This window comes from Zootoca vivipara, chromosome 5 (assembly GCF_965207765.1).
Source record: "Zootoca vivipara chromosome 5, rZooViv2.hap1.1, whole genome shotgun sequence".
NCBI classification, from domain to species: Eukaryota; Metazoa; Chordata; class Lepidosauria; order Squamata; family Lacertidae; genus Zootoca; species Zootoca vivipara.
In genome coordinates this window covers 436904-455670 of record NC_142588.1, presented here as the reverse complement: position 1 = coordinate 455670, position 18767 = coordinate 436904, and the positions used below count along the sequence as shown (strand labels likewise).

Here is an 18767-nt window from a genome sequence, read left to right as displayed (position 1 = left end):
TTCAAAGGAAAATATATTAGGTGAAAGATGCCATTCACAGGCAGAAGCAAAAAAAAAAAAAAAACCCTGTGAATTCAGGGAAGGCATGAAGACATGAACCCTGAAGTCTTCCAAAGCAAAATTTTATTTTAAAACAGCATCCTTAATCTTAATCTTGTTACTGTAATACAAAATTGATGGGTGACTTTCCTGTTTTGGCAAGGGTGTGTAATTTTAGCCACAAGGTGCTTATGTTCCCAGTTTGCCCCCTCCCCAAATTAGAAGACAGCTGTATAGAAAGTAGTTCAGTCACTAGAGCATAAGACTATTAATCTCCGGTTCAAGCCCCACATTGGGCAAAAGATTCCTGCATTGCTCATGGTCACTTCCAACTCTACAATTCTATGAACATCATTTTTCTCTATAGATGTCTTTTCAGTTTATCTTTAATATTTTTATAGGTGTTTGATCTATAAAGGCTGCGCCCTAGAACAGTTAGGCATGGAACTGACCAGAGGGGAAATGGCTCTGGAATTAATTTCAAGTGGTGCCCAAGAGCTGGAATAAGAAATGTGTTGCTGAACAAATTGCTGAGAACAGTGATCATAGTGCCATCAAATTTAACATTGGTGGACAATTGCCAATTGTAAGAGGACAATTACAAAGGTCCGTATAGTTAAAGCTATGGTTTTCCCAGTAGTGATATATGGAAGTGAGAGCTGGACCATAAAGAAGGCTGATCGCCAAAGAATTGATGCTTTTGAATTATGGTGCTGGAGGAGACTCTTGAGAGTCCCATGGACTGCAAGAAGATCAAACCTATCCATTCTTAAGGAAATCAGCCCTGAGTGCTCACTGGAAGGACAGATCGTGAAGCTGAGGCTCCAATACTTTGGCCACCTCATGAGAAGAGAAGACTCCCTGGAAAAGACCCTGATGCTGGGAAAGTTGGAGGGCACAAGGAGAAGGGGACGACAGAGGACGAGATGTTTGGACAGTGTTCTCGAAGCTACGAACATGAGTTTGACCAAACTGCGGGAGGCAGTGCAAGACAGGAGTGCCTGGCGTGCTATGGTCCATGGGGTCACGAAGAGTCGGACACGACTAAACAACTAAACAACAACAACAACAAAGAGGACAATTGCCAAGCATGTCCAGCATTTGACTTCGGAATGGGAAACTTCTAAAAAATGAGGGGACCATTAAAAAAAGAATGTTGAAATGGAAAGTCAAGTGGGTCAAATCTCTTCAAAATGCTTTGGGTATTCAAAACCCAAGTAATAGACACTCCGTTAGAATGCACGCCAACAGATCAGGAAAGGTACTACCAAAGGTCGAGAGGACGCCAGCATGGATAAAGAGCAGAGTCAAGAAAGTTTTTGGAGGTAAGAAGGCTCTTTCAGAAAATGGAAGTCTTGCCCAAACGAGAACGAAAAGGAAGATACATTTTGGAAAAGAAATGCAAGTAGATAATAACAGCGGAGGGGATTGGATATCAAGGAAAGCAGATAGAGAGGTGACTGGATCCCTGGGCAGCAAAGGAGTCAAAGGTGAGCTAAATAAAGAAAAGGAAATTGCAGAGTAGCTGGATTATTTCTGTCTGTCTTGATGGTAGAAGATCCCTGAATTTTCTCAGGAAGGGAATCTGAGGAACTGAAACCAATGACACCATCAAAGATGAAGATCTAAAATATACAATTTAGATAAATAAATCACAGGGTCCAAATGACATCCAACCAAGAGTTCCTAAAGCAAATATGAAATGTAACAAAAATGTGTAACTTGTCCCTAATATCAGCTTCTATACTTGAGGACTGGAAAGTGGCAAAAACGACACCATGTTGTATTTAAATACATATATATTAAATACATATATATTAAAAAAATAAATGTCCAAGGGAGATCCAGAAATTACAGATTGGTTTGTTTAATATCTCTTCTGAGAAAACTGGCAGAAAGCATTATTAAAGATAAAATTGCCAAACATGTTGAAGGACGAGTCTTGCTCAAGAAGAACCAGCATCGCTTCAGCAAAGGTAAAGTCCTATCTAACCTTTTAGAATTTTGGGGGGTGGTCAATAAACATATGGATATGGCTATCCATTGGGCATATTGTATGTAAATTTTCAAAAGGTTTTTTTATAAAATCCCTCACCAAAGACTCATGAGTAAGCTTAGCAGTCATGGGATAAGAAGACAGGTCCCTCTTATGGAACACGATTTGTTTAAAGATCAGGAAGCAGAGACGATGAATAAATGAACAGTTCCCACCCTGTGGGTCATCCAAGAATCTTTATTGGGCCCTGTGCTCTTTAGCTGGGGGTGAGCCGCGGGGTGGCAAAGCTTTCTGATGACACCAAACTATTCAGGGTGATAACAAAAAAATAATAATTGCAAGGTTCTCCAGAAGGATCTCTCCAGCTGGATAATAAACAGGCATTAAAATGGGAAATATGATCCAATGTAAGTGTGTGTAAAGCAATGCACACTGGGGCAAAAAGTCCTGTTGGTGGTTGCCAGACACTGGAGGCTGCATGCTTTTAAATGTAAGTTGTTGGGGATCGTTATGAAGGAAAAACAACTCAATAACCACTATCTTCCACCTGTTCTGCCGTTGAGGACTTCTTGGATCATTCTTTGTCTAGCTCCTTCCCTTTGACCTTACCGCCTTGGGTGACCCTGCTGGGAGTACGAGATTCCTGACGGCTTCGCTCACAAGGATCACAGGAACTTCCAAGTCCACTCACCACGACAAGGTGATGATCCAGCAAGTGAGACTGTAATAGGATCCTGGACTTTGGAACAGCTCATCCGTTATGCTTGGCTCTTTTTCTGTTTGCCATTATACAGGTTTAAAAGATCAATTTCAATTCACTCTGTTAAAATTATGAGCTGGGTTGTTTAAATAGTAATTGCTGTGTGTTTTATAGTGCAATGTGGTTATTATTAGTTTGATTAGAAATTGCTTAAGCAGTCAATATGTTAAACATTTTTAGATACGTACCTGGTTGCATGTTTTAAAGATATTAACTCTAAGCCACTTTAAGAAAACTTTTGTTTTGAAAGTTGGCATAAAAATCCCAAATTTTTAAAAATGCAGATCAAGGAGTGAGGAACACTGTATCCCTAGGAGTGGTCTTTGCCGCAGATGTATTATATGGAACATTACTGCAGCTAAAACAAAGTTGTAAATTAGGAGAAAACTATTAAACTTGCAAATGGATATATAGAACTGTTCTGGGGTTAAAGGGAGCTCCTTATGTTTGACTGTTAAGAGTAAATTGTTATAAATTGTCAACTCAGTGGTCCTCAAGTTCATGTAAAATATGGAAGTCATTTGGAAAGTGTAGGGACAATTACCAGGAATGTCTGAGGAAGTTTGTTCATTTTTGCATTGTTGTTTTTGAGTAAAAAACAAACCTAAGGCTTTTCAACAAAAGCAACACTTGAAACTAATGAGATACCATATGTTAATATCGCCTTTGACCTCAAATATGCTTGCAAATGTTTTATTAAAAATATTTTATTAAAGAACAGCTGTTTTATGTGATAATGGTCATGAGGTTAGTTTAAATTAAATACTGGGAACAGAAGAAAGCTTCTGTGATTAGACTGTAACTTTGGGATTCAGTGATTTCTTATCAAGTGAATGAAATACAATTTTTTTGCGAAGGAGGGGGTGACAAGCGGTTAATAGGTTTGGGCAAAGATGGAAATGGTTTAGGATAGTGGTTTTCAACCTTTTTGTGTCCATGTCTCTCTTGATCAACCACATTTGGCTCCCCTGTGGGACCCGGAGAATCCCCCCTTACATGGGGCTCCATTCTAGGATATCATGTGTGTCACAGGGATGCATGTCGGGGCGGGGAATCCCCACTCCGCCCCTGCCCAATTCCACCCCCCATTTTTGGCACGCATGTAAGTGGAAGCGTGTGTGCCGATTGCGTCCAAGTGGGGATTCCTGTTTCACTTTTTACTAGTGCTTGCCAATCTAAATACTCCTTCCATGTTGCTGCATTTTAAATGTAAGCATGGGACCCGGGTGCAAGACATTCTGGAAGCAGAAGGGAAAAAAGAGCAGGCAAAGTTTGGCCAAAACAGACATCAGTTGGCCACAATTACTGGCAAACATAGGACAATGACACCAGGGTTGACACCTGCCTTGATTTTACAATATTATGTCTTATTTTTGCTCACAATTGTTTTAGTTGCAAGATGTCTTGTGGAACAGCATGCAAATAATGGCTGTAAATAAATGCTTTATTCTGGGATGGGGGTGGGGAGGTACTTTTATTTATGGCCTGAGATGACCTTGGAGAGGACCAACTTTTGCGCCTTTTGCATTGCCACAAATATTACCCAACTATAGGCTCTGGAGTAAATTAAATGCCTTTCAGATGCCTCCCTCTCTGTCTAAATTTGTGGCTTTGCAATCAAGCAAAGAGCTCTGGTTGCCTCATTTTGAAGAGTTAGAAAAACTGAAGTAAAGAAATAATGATCTGGGGGCTGAGGCAACTTACGGACTTCAGATCCTCCCTCAGCTTGGGGGCCAGTCACTGCCTCTCAGACTGACCTCCCTCGCAGGGTTGTTCTGAGGATAGAATGGGGCGGGGAGGGAAAGAACCACATACACCACCTTGAGCTCCCTGTAGAAAAGATAACACAACCAAGCAGAAAGTTCTCCTGCAAAAGCCCCTTTCAAGTCTCGTGTCTGTCACATTTCACAGGGCAGGCAATTCCAACAGTTTGGCATTGCAACAGAGAAGGCCCTCTGACTGGCTGCTATGAGATGTATAAGATGGGCAGGAGAGAGCATGACTAGCAGGGCCTGATCTGTAGATTTCAGTGAATGGACAGGTTGGTATGGAGAAGGCAATTCATAGAAAGGGACCCCGGGGTCATCTAGTCCAACCCCCTGCAATGCAGGAATTCCTCAGGTCCCTGATTGCTTAGGTCCTTGCATATGTTATAGTTGCAGCCATTAATACCAGCTGAACAGAAGCAATTTTCCCCCAGTGGTAGCCACATGATCACGGTAGTGTATTAACCCAACCTAAGGCCAGTGGCTGCCCCATTAGGCAAGATGAGACCTTTGCCTCGGGTGGCAGATTGTATGTGTGTGGTGGGTGAATCACTGCTCCCTGACACATCTGGCCTTACTCCAGCCACGCATGAGCGTTTTTCTTGCTCACAACTCACCGGCTACTACTGCCGCTGCCGCGCCCAGACCTTCTCCCAACCCCTCAAGCCTGGCTTCTAGCATGTGCCTAGAACCCTAGGCTAGCCAACAACCAAAAAGCAGCCCCAGGGTTGCCCATGCTTGCTCCGAGGCAGCCCTTCCTCGGAGGAAAACAATGTGGGTGAGGTGGCCCCAGAGAGTGCCTGCTCAAAGTTTACTACTGTTCAAAGTTGAAACAACACCCGGTTCTGTGGAAGGACCTTATGTTCTTCAGACGGAATGAGACATCTTGGGATAAGATAGCCCAGGAAGGCCTACAAGCATCCATGACAGTCCACTGACTGATGACATAGCCTTGTCAACAATTTACTGTAGGAGGCTGTGCCTAGTGAGAGCAGGGGCCAAGAAGTATGGGCGACTGGGGCACTTTGCCTTAAATGGCACACAAAACCTCATCAGATCTGCTGGCAAATGTTTTCTAGTGTATGATGAAGCAGACACTTACAAAAAAATGAGCCCACAACTGCAGCATTTTGAATGTGAAATGCCCCGTTTCTTCTGTCCATGTGTACACCACACAATTAGTAGCTTTAAAAGATTTTTATTTGTCTAACATGCTTGACAGGAAATTACAACAACAATCCAGTTATGCCAAAATGATCCAACACGCCTGAAAATTTTCATGACCTCAAAAGCTTCTTAATGTCATTCATACATAAAAATGCACGATATTTCAAAGAAATATTTTTAGAGGGGGGGGAATATTCTTCAGAGAATATATCCTGACTTACATAGAAATGTACTTGAGGCAAAAAAAAGGCCTCTTATTTTAATAATATGCTCCACCTCTTTTTTTAAGTGTTTCTGAAGTGCTATGAGTTATTGTAAACATTTTAGACTCATTTATCTGTTTCAGGAAGTTTGTTTATTTTATTTTCTGGGGTTGTCACTAGAAAACTTACGGTATGTAAAGGTTTATTATAAAAATAGCCACATTAGCCACAATGTAGAATTCCTCCATGTGGAGGAATGACAACGTGCTGAAAGGCTGGTGCAAACTAGTGGATTTGCTTTTTCTTGCAACGGTGACCAGAGATATCTGCCATCTAGCCTGGTTTGCACTAGCCTTTCTGTGCAAAGTTATATCTGCACACCCGATCTTGTGAATAAATTTGATCCACAGTAATATATATTTTCAGAACACATAAGGTTGCCATAAAATGACAAGTCTTCTTTTTGTGCTCCCTATTCCATGGATTCCAACCCCGAAAAGTCCACAACTAGCGCGCCTCTTCTGCGCATGTGCGAAGCCCGCAGATTGCTTCTGTGCATGCGCCGGCGGCAAACACAGAAGTAAACACTTCCAGGTTTGCCGTGTTCGTAAGCTGAAAGTCCATAAGAAGAGCAGAACGCAACACGAGATATGACTGTACTTAACAAGCAACAAGTCTAGATATCATTCTGTACCTTTCTCAGATTTGACCCTGAACTCCACATTCCTGAAGTTATGTGCCTATATATATATATTGTTAAAACCCATATTTATGATCCCTGTGATGTGCTCATGTGGACTCTTAAACATGTTTGGATCAGCTGCATGCGCACACATTTGCCAGCTTGGGTGAATGTGGAATTGACCTTTGAGAACTGGGCTGCAAGGGCAAAAGCTATGGCTATGGACGCAGTAGTGGCTTAAAATGCAGCAAGTATTTCAAGTTGCATTTGCACATTGTTGTACAGACGGTTGCAGACAGTAGACTTACTTCTAAGGAAACATGATTAAGTTTGCCCTGTATGAGATTTAACAGCTGCAGAATTCATTAGGGTTTTTTGGGGGGAGGGAGGGGGCTTTTTAATTCCTGAGTTTACATTTAATTTTAAACTTCTCTTTCAATTTTTGTGCTGTATACTGCATTTCGGTAATCTCCACCATAATATCACTTTCCATATTTAATATCCGATGGAAGATGATTTTAAAAATTCTCCTATACTGGGTTTTACTGGAAGACTGGAAGATTATAGATTTGAAAAGTCTATAACCTTGTGCCATAATAATGTGCTTCTTTTGACCTCTTAAATACATGGGGAGCCATTTTATATCTGTAATAATAGTCCCAATAATCTACACAATTTTATTTCCCCCTCACTGTGATTATCCTGTGAAACCAGGTTTAAATGAGCAAATGCTAGCATTTAACACACATGAAAACCGTAAACCTTCATAAAGAACCACTTGGCTGAAGAGTCATGTCATTTTAGTAAGTTCAGTATAGCACATGGAATATACATAATGCATTGATGTCTCTTGATATAACATGGAATGCAGGCCCCTTTTCTGTATTAAAAAGTCTTTTTTAAAATGATGAGATGTTAGATCTGTCGAAGTATTTCTAGAAGGCTGTGATACCAGATACCTCTGATGTCTGTCCATTCTTGCTTCTCCAGTTATTTCATAAAGAGAAATGAAAAACACGTTCATAATTTAGCGTATGCTTAGTTTTTACATTAGCAGCTCTGTGCTGCTAGCCAATGTTTTACACAGGTTGCAGGCTTCATACTTCTGCATGTGATAATCATGTGTTCCTTGGAGTAGGCAAATCGATAACTATAGGTGGATTGAGTGGCTGGTAATTCACTGTACATGCAGAAGCATTCACGTAGGTGGTAGTTCCATCAGCCATAACTCCGTAACCTAGAATTTAAAAAGAGAGTTGTTATTATTACTCAGTTGTACTTGTTAAGACATCTCATCCAACAAGTTTGCCAAGCATTGTAACAAAATCAAGTAAAAACGGAATAATATACAGAATAACTGTGATCCCCCCCCCCGGCCCCAAATCACAATTAAGTCTGAAAAAACCAGCTTTGTGTATGATTCAAATACAAAAAGACCGGCACAATAAAATGCAATACAAATCACAGGAGCTAAAACCATCAGCCAGACCATATGTAATCTTCTCTCTTTTTTGGCTTCAAATTAACTTTCACTGGAGGGCTTTAGGGAATCCGGGAATTCAAAATGGTGGTTGTTTGGCAAAGGCAGTAACAGCAATGCTAGCCTGATATTCTTCAAGTATTTTGATTCTGCATTCCATCAGGAAAAGAGCTTCAGCGGCTACATCTAGGGTTCTACCGTGTCCTGGCATTCGAAAAGAGACGAGACTGGGTGGTGGCAGAAAGTGCAGTGGTGTTCTACATGGTGACCTCATTCCATCACACCCCGTGACAAGGGCTTTGTAGCATCACCATGTACTGAAAAGGCTAAAGCACCCTTTTCTACTGAATGATATCACTCCATCAGTCTTCACCGGAATATAAGCAAACAGCACTCTAACTTCCATAATGTCCAAAAACATTTCAAGAAGAAGCAATAAAAAATACTGGCCATCGTCACCTGGGGTGTTGGTGTCTAGGGAAGTCGTGCGGAAGTATGCTCACATTCTGTTTCCTACAGTTTAAGCAGCTGTGTTGAAACCCAGCCCCAATACTTTCCCTCTGGAAGCCATCTTGCCAAGGCCTGGGAACTCAGACCCTACTGTAGTCTTCGAGGTGTGAATGAGGCCATTCTCACTAAATCACCACTTGGCATGCAGTGATCATAGAATCATACCAGTTGGAAGAGACCACAAGGGCCATCCAGTCCAACCCCCTGCAAGCAGGAAACACCATCAAAGCATTCTTGACATATGCCTGTCAAGCCTCTGCTTAAAGACCTCCAAAGAAGGAGACTCCACCACACTCCTTGGTAGCAAATTCCACTGCCGAACAGCTCTTACTGTCAGGAAGTTCATCCTAATGTTTAGGTGGAATCTTCTTTCTTGTAGTTTGAATCCATTGCTCCGTGTCCGCTTCTCTGGAGCAGCAGAAAACAATCTTTCTCCCTCCTCTATATGACATCCTTTTATATATTTGAACATGGCTATCATATCACCCCTTAACCTTCTCTTCTCCAGGCTAAACATACCCAGCTCCCTAAGCCGTTCCTCATAATGCATCGTTTCCAGGCCTTTGACCATTTTGGATGCCCTCTTCTGGACATGTTCCAGCTTGTCTGTATCCTTCTTGAACTGTGGTGCCCAGAACTGGACACAGTACGCCAGGTGAGGTCTGACCAGAGCAGAATACAGTGGTATTATTACTTCCCTTGATCTAGATGCTATACTCCTATTGATGCAGCCCAGAATTGCATTGGCTTTTTTAGCTGCAGCATCACACTGCTGACTCATGTCAAGTTTGTGATCTATCAAGACTCCTAGATCCTTTTCACATGTACTGCTCTCAAGCCAGGTGTCTCCCATCCTGTATTTGTGCCTTTCATTTATTTTTTTGCCCAAGTGTAGTACTTTACATTTCTCCTTGTTAAAATTCACCTTGTTTGCTTTGGCCCAGTTGTCTAATCTGTTAAGGTCATTTTGAAGTGTGATCCTGTCCTCTGGGGTATTAGCCACCCCTCCCAATTTGGTGTCATCTGCAAACTTGCTCAGGATTCCCTCAAGCCCATCATCCAAGTCATTGATAAAGATGTTGAACAAGACTGGGCCCAAGACAGAACCCTGTGGCACCCCACTAGTCACTACTCTCCAGGATGAGGAGGAGCCATTGATGAGCACCCTTTGGGTTCGGTCAGTCAGCCAGTTACAAATCCACTGAATGGTAGCATTGTCTACCATTGTGATGATGTGAAGGTCCTTGGCCTCGGCTTGAAGGTCACAGCAGGGTCTGGACCTCCAGGTGGTGAACATTAGGACCTGAAGGTCACTTACATGCTCAAACAACCAAATCCATTTTGTATTATAAACTGACATTTTTGGATTAAACTCCGGCACTTTTTGAGACCTTTAAAAAAGAAAAGGCTGGCAATGCCATGAAAGCACCGCAGGCTCCATCCTTCAGCTCCTAAGTAGCTGCGCTGCCTAGAAAGTTCAGTAGCTTTTCCTAAACAGTTTTTAAAGGGGTGAGACTGAGCAGCTGCTGGAGATAGAATTGGAAAAATGTTTGAAGAAACTCTCTGAGGGGGCGGGGAGAGAGAATGTGGGATTTCATCAGCCCTCAATAAACTGAAACTGAGCCCTGGCTGAAGAACGAGCAGTTGGCAACAGCACTCGAATAATGGTGATTCTGTCACCATTAGAAAGGGAGCAGCAGAAAATATAGTTTCAGGTGGGACATTTTTGCTAGGAAAAAAAGTTTTAGAGGGGAGAGAACAGTAAGTTATTATTCCTCCCCAAGGTTCTATAAATGACAACTGCAGATGTAGCTTTGGTTGGTTGGGGGAAGATTTCTACTGCTCACAGCATACACTCTATAAAGAGTAGCTTGTTGTTCTAAGGCTGTCTATAGCAACTTACTTGGGAGTTCTTCCCTGAGGAACCTGAGCGTCCCAGGATAACATCTAGCTTGCCGTTTCCTACTTGTTTTCTTTAAGTTCCTGTCATCTGCAATAAATGTTCTATATCCTTTGCCAAAGCAAACACTACATACTCACCAGAGCATTGTAAGTGGACTATTTAGTTCTAGGTAGTATTTGTGACAGCATTGATTTGACTGGTTTTGCTGGCACAAAAGACTAATTATGCACATTGCAAGAGAGTCTATCTTAAGTATCCACGTGTGGAAATAACCGCTCACCCATCTGGTGGTGGGCGCCATTTGCGGGCCGGTGCGCAGCACCCACAATCTCCCCGGAGACAAGCCAGTCTGCCGGAGCTGGCCTGCCTTTCCGGCGCCGTGGACCGTTGGGGTTCCCGGCAAACCCATATTTAAACTGGCCAATCTGCGGCGTCACTGGGGGCAGGGCCAGGTGAGCAGACCATGAGTGAGAAGACTTCACTCCCGTCTGCTCCGGGGTTTTCTAAGCGGAGCAGAGCCTGCGCTGGACACGCAGTCGGCTCCGGAGCTGACATGCATGTGCCTGGGGGGAGTTGTGAAATGTTTATTTGTATGATTTAGTTGAGATTCCTGTATTCCAGGGGGTTGGACTTCCAACTCTACAATTCTATGATTCTATATTCTATCGCCATGCTAGATTTCATATTGGTTTTTAAATTTCCTTGAGTTTCAAAAAGCAGATTTTTGCATGTCAGGAAGGGCGCCTGTGTTCAAAAATCCCTTCAGTTTACTAGACTAATACACAATTCTGGAACTCAGAAGCATGTTCCATCCTAGAAGTTAGCTCCATGGTACACAATAGGACTTGCTTAGGAGTAATTTTGCTTAGGGTTGTGCTGTTAAATATATTGACAGAATCAGTGTAACTGATTATTTATAATGTGATGTTTGTAACAGAAATAAAGGCACTGTTGTTTTAGAAAAAGATAGATAAATAGGTCAAATCAATTCCGGAAAAGGAAACTACTTACGTTGTTTAGTAACTAGCAGACAGTTGCCCCTCAGGATCCAAGTACTATGGCTTTTCTTTTAGAAATTTTAGGGAACTAAAGTGGGCATAATTCAGGTGAAATCAGCATTAACACAGTATGTTACAACCTAGGCCTTCAACAATATTCTGAGCACAACAGAAGCTGGATCTTTTCAATTTGTATTTGGTGAGGTCCGGCATCTAATGAAAGTTTGACCTGGAATTCAATCTATACACAAAAACAGGCTTTCTGACCTTCATGGATGTGTCCAAAAACATGAAGACGTGGTTGTATTCGTCTCTGGACTGTATTCAACAGCTCAACACAACCCACTCTTTGCATTTTCTTAGGAACCCAATCTAAGAAACCTTTAAAATAAAAGATACAGTATAAAAGAAGAACAAAGAAAACAGATATTATCAGAGAAATTTTATAACCTGAATTTTAAAAATGCACAGCACTGAACATCTCTCCCTAGTTCTTGTGGCTGTGGCTGTATGAAGAATTATCTTTGAAAGTGCATTTAAAAAGAATTTGAATAAAATGGAATAATCAAACTATGCAAACAAAAGGGATTAAGGCTAATCTTACTGCTAACAACAAAGGTGTGTGGGGGGGGTAGATATGGTTTTAAATAAATTCAACTAAAATAGTATTTGTTAACAAATGTACAGTTTAATATTAAACTAAATGTATAGTTTAATAAGCTTAAGACACATCTGCTGTTTTCCTGCATCCAGATATTCTTCTGATTTGAGTCCTAGTGAAATAAATTGAATACCAGCCATTATGTTCAAACCATGGTGCCTAATATCAAGTTCTCTTGGAGTACAGGCAAACACCTAAAATAAATGAAAATGGAAATTTGATGACTCAATGTATTGTGGCCCCCATGTGAGAAGAAAAAGAGTACCTAATCTCATGCATAGTATATTGGAGTTTCTAATAACATTCCTGACAATAATAAAATTATCTCAAGGGGGGGAAATATGGTAGTTACTCTTTTTTAATCTTCGAAATAAAAGTGCTTAATCAGCAGTATAGCACACCATTTTTAAAGACTCGTTGTTAGTGCTGTGGTTCAGTAGGGTGAGAGATGTTAGCAGTTGCCAGCTGAGGTCAGAAAATGACCTCTCATTTCCATTCTCGTTCCTATTGCCTCTTTGTGATGCTCACTATGTTAAAACAATGGCTAGGGATTAAAGAGCTACAGTGAAGGAGTTTTACGGTAAGGAAATAAAAGCATGCAACACCATAACTGTTACATTTACCAGTTGCTGGAAACCGCAGGAGGGGCGAGTGCTGTTGTGCTCAGATTCTGCTTGAGAACTTCCCATAGGCATCTGGTTGGCCCCTGTGAGAACAGGATGCTGGACTAGATGAGCCTTTAGCTTGAGATCCAGCGGGCTCTTGTGCTTTTTCTGCTAGTTTCAGCCATATGGAAGATTTCTAACCAGAATTCTGTGCACATTACCTACAGCATGCCAAATGCTTCTGTTCAGTTCTGTGTTCTGCTGGGACTAGCAAAGCTTTTAAAAGTTATCTATATGGTGCTCAACATGCATTATAATAATAAAAATAACAGTAATGACATATAATCTAAAAGGTAAAGGTAAAGGGGCCCCTGACCATCAGGTCCAGTCGTGTCCAACTCTGGGGTTGCGGCGCTCATCTCGCTCTATAGGCCGAGGGAGCCGGCGTTTGTCCGCAGACAGCTTCCGGGTCATGTGGCCAGCAAGACAAAGCTGCTTCTGGCGAACCAGAGCAGCGCACGGAAACGCCGTTTACCTTCCCGCCGGAGCGGTCCCTATTTATCTACTTGCACTTTGATGTGCTTTTGAACTGCTAGGTGGGCAGAAGCTGGGACCGAGCAACGGGAGCTCACCCCGTTGCAGGGATTCGAACCGCTGACCTTCTGATCAGCAAGCCCTAGACTCTGTGGTTTAACCCACAGCGCCACCTGGGTCCCATAATCTTAAACAACCCTCAAATCAAAGGCAAAATTTGTGCAAAGTGCTGCAATTCTTCATGCTTCCACTTGCTGCAAGAGGGTGCACAGGGTCTTGTGCAAGTTCTATTTCCTTTCACTTTTCTCATGAAATCCTCTCACACAAGGTACCGATCTATTCCAGTATCCCACTCTCACAGTGGCCAACCAGACACCTGTGAGGAGCTAGCATGCAGGAACGGAGTGCAACAACATCCTCCCCACTTGTGATTCCCAGTAACTGGTATTCAGAGCCACACCACGGTAGAGGCAGAACATCACCAGCATAACCTTTCTGCCAAGGACAACTGCCCAAGGAAGGGAAAGTACATAATGGAAAAAGTATCTCCCATATAGAATGTCCTGAGCAGCAGAGACTGAAACTCAAGCCACTGCTGGTTCGGTGGCTGGAAATAGTTAATTATAAATAAGCCTGTCTGTAAAGACAAAAAGTATTTCCACTTCAAAAACTTTGCAAACTAAAATCCATGAAATTAACTTCTCCATTAAATTAAGCATTATTTATGTTGAACATGTTTCTGTTTGCATGCAATATCAGCCTTCTGAAGCTTTCCCATATGTTTGCAGCTTATTATGTACACCTGACTACACAAACTAAGAATAATTGATTACACCTAGCTAACAATTAGAGATTGCTTTAGATTCCCCCTTCCTCCCCAACGCTTGGTTACTTGAAAACAGGGATCTGTAACTGGCAGGAAAGTATAAATCTTTGTCACCAACAATCAAACAGACTGTTTGATAAAGACATAAAGGAGAAACGAAAGCTTGTGTAAAAACAAAAGACAAAAGGCATAAAAGTACCCCCTAGAGAAAAGAAAGAATTTTGAATTAGGCCAGGGATGGATGTAGAGATTTATTCATATGGTATTTTAACTTGAACCAAGAGCTCAGGGTGGCCTGCTATGCACTTAAAACAATAATAAAACCTCAAAGTAAAAATCCACTGGGTCCCAACAAGATCAAAATATTCCTGCCTAACAACCTTATTACCAGCATAACCCCAGGCATGTAAAACTAGTTATAAATGGATATACTTATAGGAAGTGGTGGCAGAGAAAAAGCAAAGTGCATTTCTGTGGGGAAGTGAGCACTGTGGTTGAGGATTCTGATATTTGAGGATTTGGATATGAACTGATCTGATCCATACCTCCTCCCAAACTAGATGGGAACTTAGTTATTTCACTGGCTTTTGCACTTCCTGGGTATTCTGACAGCTTTTGTTTTTGCTCATTTTTTTAAAAGGATTTTGAGAGAAATACATTTAGAAAGCCATTATTTAAAAACTTTTTTTTTTGCAACATTCACAGATTAAAGTGTAAGATAGATGGATTACATGGGCCATAAATATGTTGATCTGAGCATTCTTAAAGGTAAAGGTACCCCTGACCATTAGGTCCAGTCGCAGACGACTCTGGGGTTGTGGCACTCATCTCGCGTTATTGGCCAAAGGAGCCAGCGTACAGCTTCCGGGTCATGTGGCCAGCACGACTAAGCCACTTCTGGCGAACCAGAGCAGCACACGGAAATGCCGTTTCCCTTCCCGCCGGAGCTGTGCCTATTTAACTACTTGCATTTGACGTGCTTTCGAACTGCTAGGTTGGCAGGAGTGGGGACGGAGCAACGGGAGCTCACCTATCGCGGGGATTCGGACCGCCGACCTTCTGATCGGCAAGCCCAAGAGGCTCTGTGGTTTAGACCACAGCACCATACCAAATCATCTTTAAACTCATAACTGAAACATGCATAGAAGATAATTCCAAAATTGGGTAAATCACTAAAGCTACAAAATTCATGATGCTGGAATAGCTCAGTTGGTAGAACATGAAACTCTTAATCTCAGGGTCATGCATTGCAGGGGGTTGGACTACATGTCCTCCGTGGTACCTTCCAACTCTATGATTCAATAATTCTATGAAAATGAAATTTCTTGATTAGGATATGCAAATCCCTCATTCCTTCTCATCAATAAAATTGCCTTTAGAACCCCTGATGCACCTTTAAAGCAAAAAAATTCATCAAAAGATTCTTGGAGGGAAAAGTTATGATAAAGCTTTAAACAAGTCAAAAATCCTCACAAAAACTTTTTGCCTCCATTCCTTCCACCTAAAAAGCTATCTAGCTTGTTGGAATGAGTAACTTTTTTTGGGGGGGCAGCATTAAAGAGAGTATTCCTGGTGTCAATTTTCTAGGTTTATTCCAGACGTCTATTATTGCTTCCCTAACTGCATTTGGCAACATAACTCCTGAACTTTTCCCCATATCCATTCATGATGAGGACACGATATCACTATTTGCTGTCACATTGAGTGAGACCTTCAGCAATCAGTGAGTTTTAAAACCTGAATACTTCCTTACACCACTCAAGTTTGCTACAGCCATACACTCTTGCCCATTCCTTTCATACCGCCCAAGCTCTCATCCCATTCTCCAGCTTTCACAATGAATAAGAAAGACTACAAGAAGGATTTGGGGTGGGCAATTTAGCTTTCATCTCTGGGGCTTTGTTAACTACAACTAAGCTTGTATCTTCACAGGTACTTCTAACATTATTTCTGGAAAGTTTTTAGCTTTAAAAAAAACTTTGCCGTTAACCTCTTTAGCTTAGGCTGAAAGCTGTCTGTGATTTAATGCAAGGAGCAGGATTCAAGTCAGGCAGCCTGTTGCAACCTCATCCCATGGGCCCTATAGAGAAGAAATAAGCTGTCACTGAAATTATGAAACAGACAGCCACTATATTTTATTGGAGTCTATAATAAATCTAATGTCACAGAGCAATAACCATCTCCAATGCACTTTCTAGGGTGACCTGCTGAAAGTCCCCAAAACTTCCAACACTGTTATAATATTTTTTGGGGGGGGGGGGAATAGTAAGACAGCAATTTTTCCTCTTTTTACAAAGCATATGACACCATAACTATCAGCTCATTAAAGGACGTCAACAAGAAAAACAGATATTAATGGAGCAATAATATTTTGCACCTAGGATAAATTATAAGCAAACTGTATCTATCAGGAAATTTAAGAAGTCTCAACAAAAATTCAGAATGGAATAATAACCCATTTCCAGAGGGCTTTCCTAACACTTAGGAGTTAGAGCATGAACCAGCTTTATATTCCATTGTTCAAAATTAGTGAGTTTAAGCATGCAGGTAAATACAGTGGTGCCTCGCAAGACAAATTTAATTCGTTCTGTGAGTCAATTCGTTTTGCGAAAAATTCGTCTTGCGAATTCCATAGGAATGCATTGAAATTTTTATTTTTATTTTTTGCCCATAGGAACACATTCATTGAATTTCAATGCATTCCTATGGGAAACCGCTGCTTTTGAATTATGGTGCTGGAGGAGACTCTTGAGAGTCCCATGGACTGCTAGAAGATCAAACCTATCCATTCTTAAGGAAATCAGCCCTGAGTGCTCCCTGGAAGGACAGATCGTGAAGCTGAGGCTCCAATACTTTGGCCACCTCATGAGAAGAGAAGAATCCTTGGAAAAGACCCTGATGTTGGGAAAGATGGAGGGCACAAGGAGAAGGGGACGACAGAGGACAAGATGGTTGGACAGTGTTCTCGAAGCTACGAACATGAGTTTGACCAAACTGCGGGAGGCAGTGCAAGACAGGAGGGCCTGGCGTGCTATGGTCCATGGGGTCACGAAGAGTCGGACACGACTAAACGACTAAACAACAATGGGAAACCGCGATTTGCTAGATGAATTTTTCACAAAACGAATTCATCTTGCGAGGCAACCTCCGATCGCAAAACCCATTCATCTAGCAAAAAAAATAGTCTAGCAGGGCATTTGTCTAGCAAGGTACCACTGTATCTCCTATTGACATAAGTAGGAGCTCAGTGGGTAGAGCATGAGACTTTTAATCTCAGGGTTGTGGATTCGAGCCCCACGTTGAGCTAAAGATTCCTACATTGCATAGGGTTGGTCTTGATGAACCTTGTGGTCCCTTCCAACTGTTCCATGATATTATGATTATTATATCCCACCCATCTGACTGGGTTGCCCCAGCAACTCTGGGCAGATTCCAACAAATATAAAAACATAATAAAACATCAAACATTGAAAAACTCCCTACACAGAGGTCTTCTAAAAGTTGTGCAGTTATTGACATCTGATGAGATGTCCATCTAAAGTTGGTTCTAAAGTGCTTAACTCTGGAAGTTCATATATTATCTTGCTCACATGCATGCATTCATTCACTAATCCTTGGAATCTTGTAGGATAGGCTGGTATTATTGTCATCACATTGCAAATGGAGGGCTGAGTGACAGTGTCATGTCTAGGGTCATACAGTGAGTTTATGGCTGAGGTGCACTTGGAACTGGGAACGTCTAGATCATAGCTCATGTTACATGAACCACTATATTACACTAGCTTTTAAATATGCAGGCAAGCTGAAGTATGGGAGGTGATTCAGTTTTTCAAGATAAGCCAGTGACTCCACAGCTCTTTACAAAAAGCTGGCATTCAGTGAATGAACATCTTGTTATGAAAAAAAGAGTTGCATCCCATTCTCTGAGGAACATGAGCTGATTTTGCTGCACATGACCTTTGGAAACCTCCCAATTCTACAATTCTATGATTCAAAGCATGTTCATCAAATTGTGTGTGTGCTTTTGCAATGCCCGTTTGCTTCCACTGAGCTCTGCGTGCTTCTTTGCAAATACTGTATAGCACATATTGCAGACACCCCAAAGCAACAAAATCTTGTAGCAGTGCACTAGAACTTCACACTGCATAAGCAATGTGTTACTATAGTTGTCCTATTTTATTGTTATAACCTTGGTTATTTCAATCATTAAATCAATAAAGCTTCCTGTATTTATTATTTTATTTTATTAAATTTGTATACCAGCCTATACCCGTAGATCTCAGGGCCCGTCACAACATTAAATCCTAATATTTAAAAAAAAACAGAAATTAGGACTGCAAGCACAGGTGGACTACTATTTCGCTCTAAAGCGTAGCAGAATCACACCCCTTTAAACCCACACATTTGAATTGACAGCAGAATCTACAAACTATTACTTGCAAGGACACAACACAGATATATTATGACCCAAAACATTTTTCAGTATTTCCTTACCAAGAGGTGGTCCATGTGTTATAAGAATATCTATTCCATCTGGAATTAGGTTCCATTTCTCTAAAAGTGCTTGGCCTCGTGGAAGATTAAAACCCCAGCCATAAAACCAAGGTTGCCTGCCAAAAAAGGGAGAGATTTTCTTC

At 41.5% G+C, this 18767-nt stretch overlaps 1 protein-coding gene across 2 annotated transcripts in view; it reads right to left on the bottom strand.

Moving 5' to 3' along the window:
• Positions 1–5743: 5743 nt before the first annotated feature.
• MPPED1 (metallophosphoesterase domain containing 1) overlaps positions 5744–18767 on the bottom strand; it is an 82866-nt gene continuing 69842 nt past the window's right edge. For both annotated transcript variants that reach the window (XM_088669916.1, XM_035137988.3), the window contains exons 6-8: positions 18625–18740; positions 11772–11885; positions 5744–7850 (exon numbers count right to left, since the gene is read on the bottom strand). In XM_088669916.1, the coding sequence (XP_088526042.1) occupies positions 7732–7850; positions 11772–11885; positions 18625–18740 (349 nt within the window). In that variant the 3' untranslated portion in view covers positions 5744–7731. The remainder of the gene's footprint in view (positions 7851–11771; positions 11886–18624; positions 18741–18767) is intronic.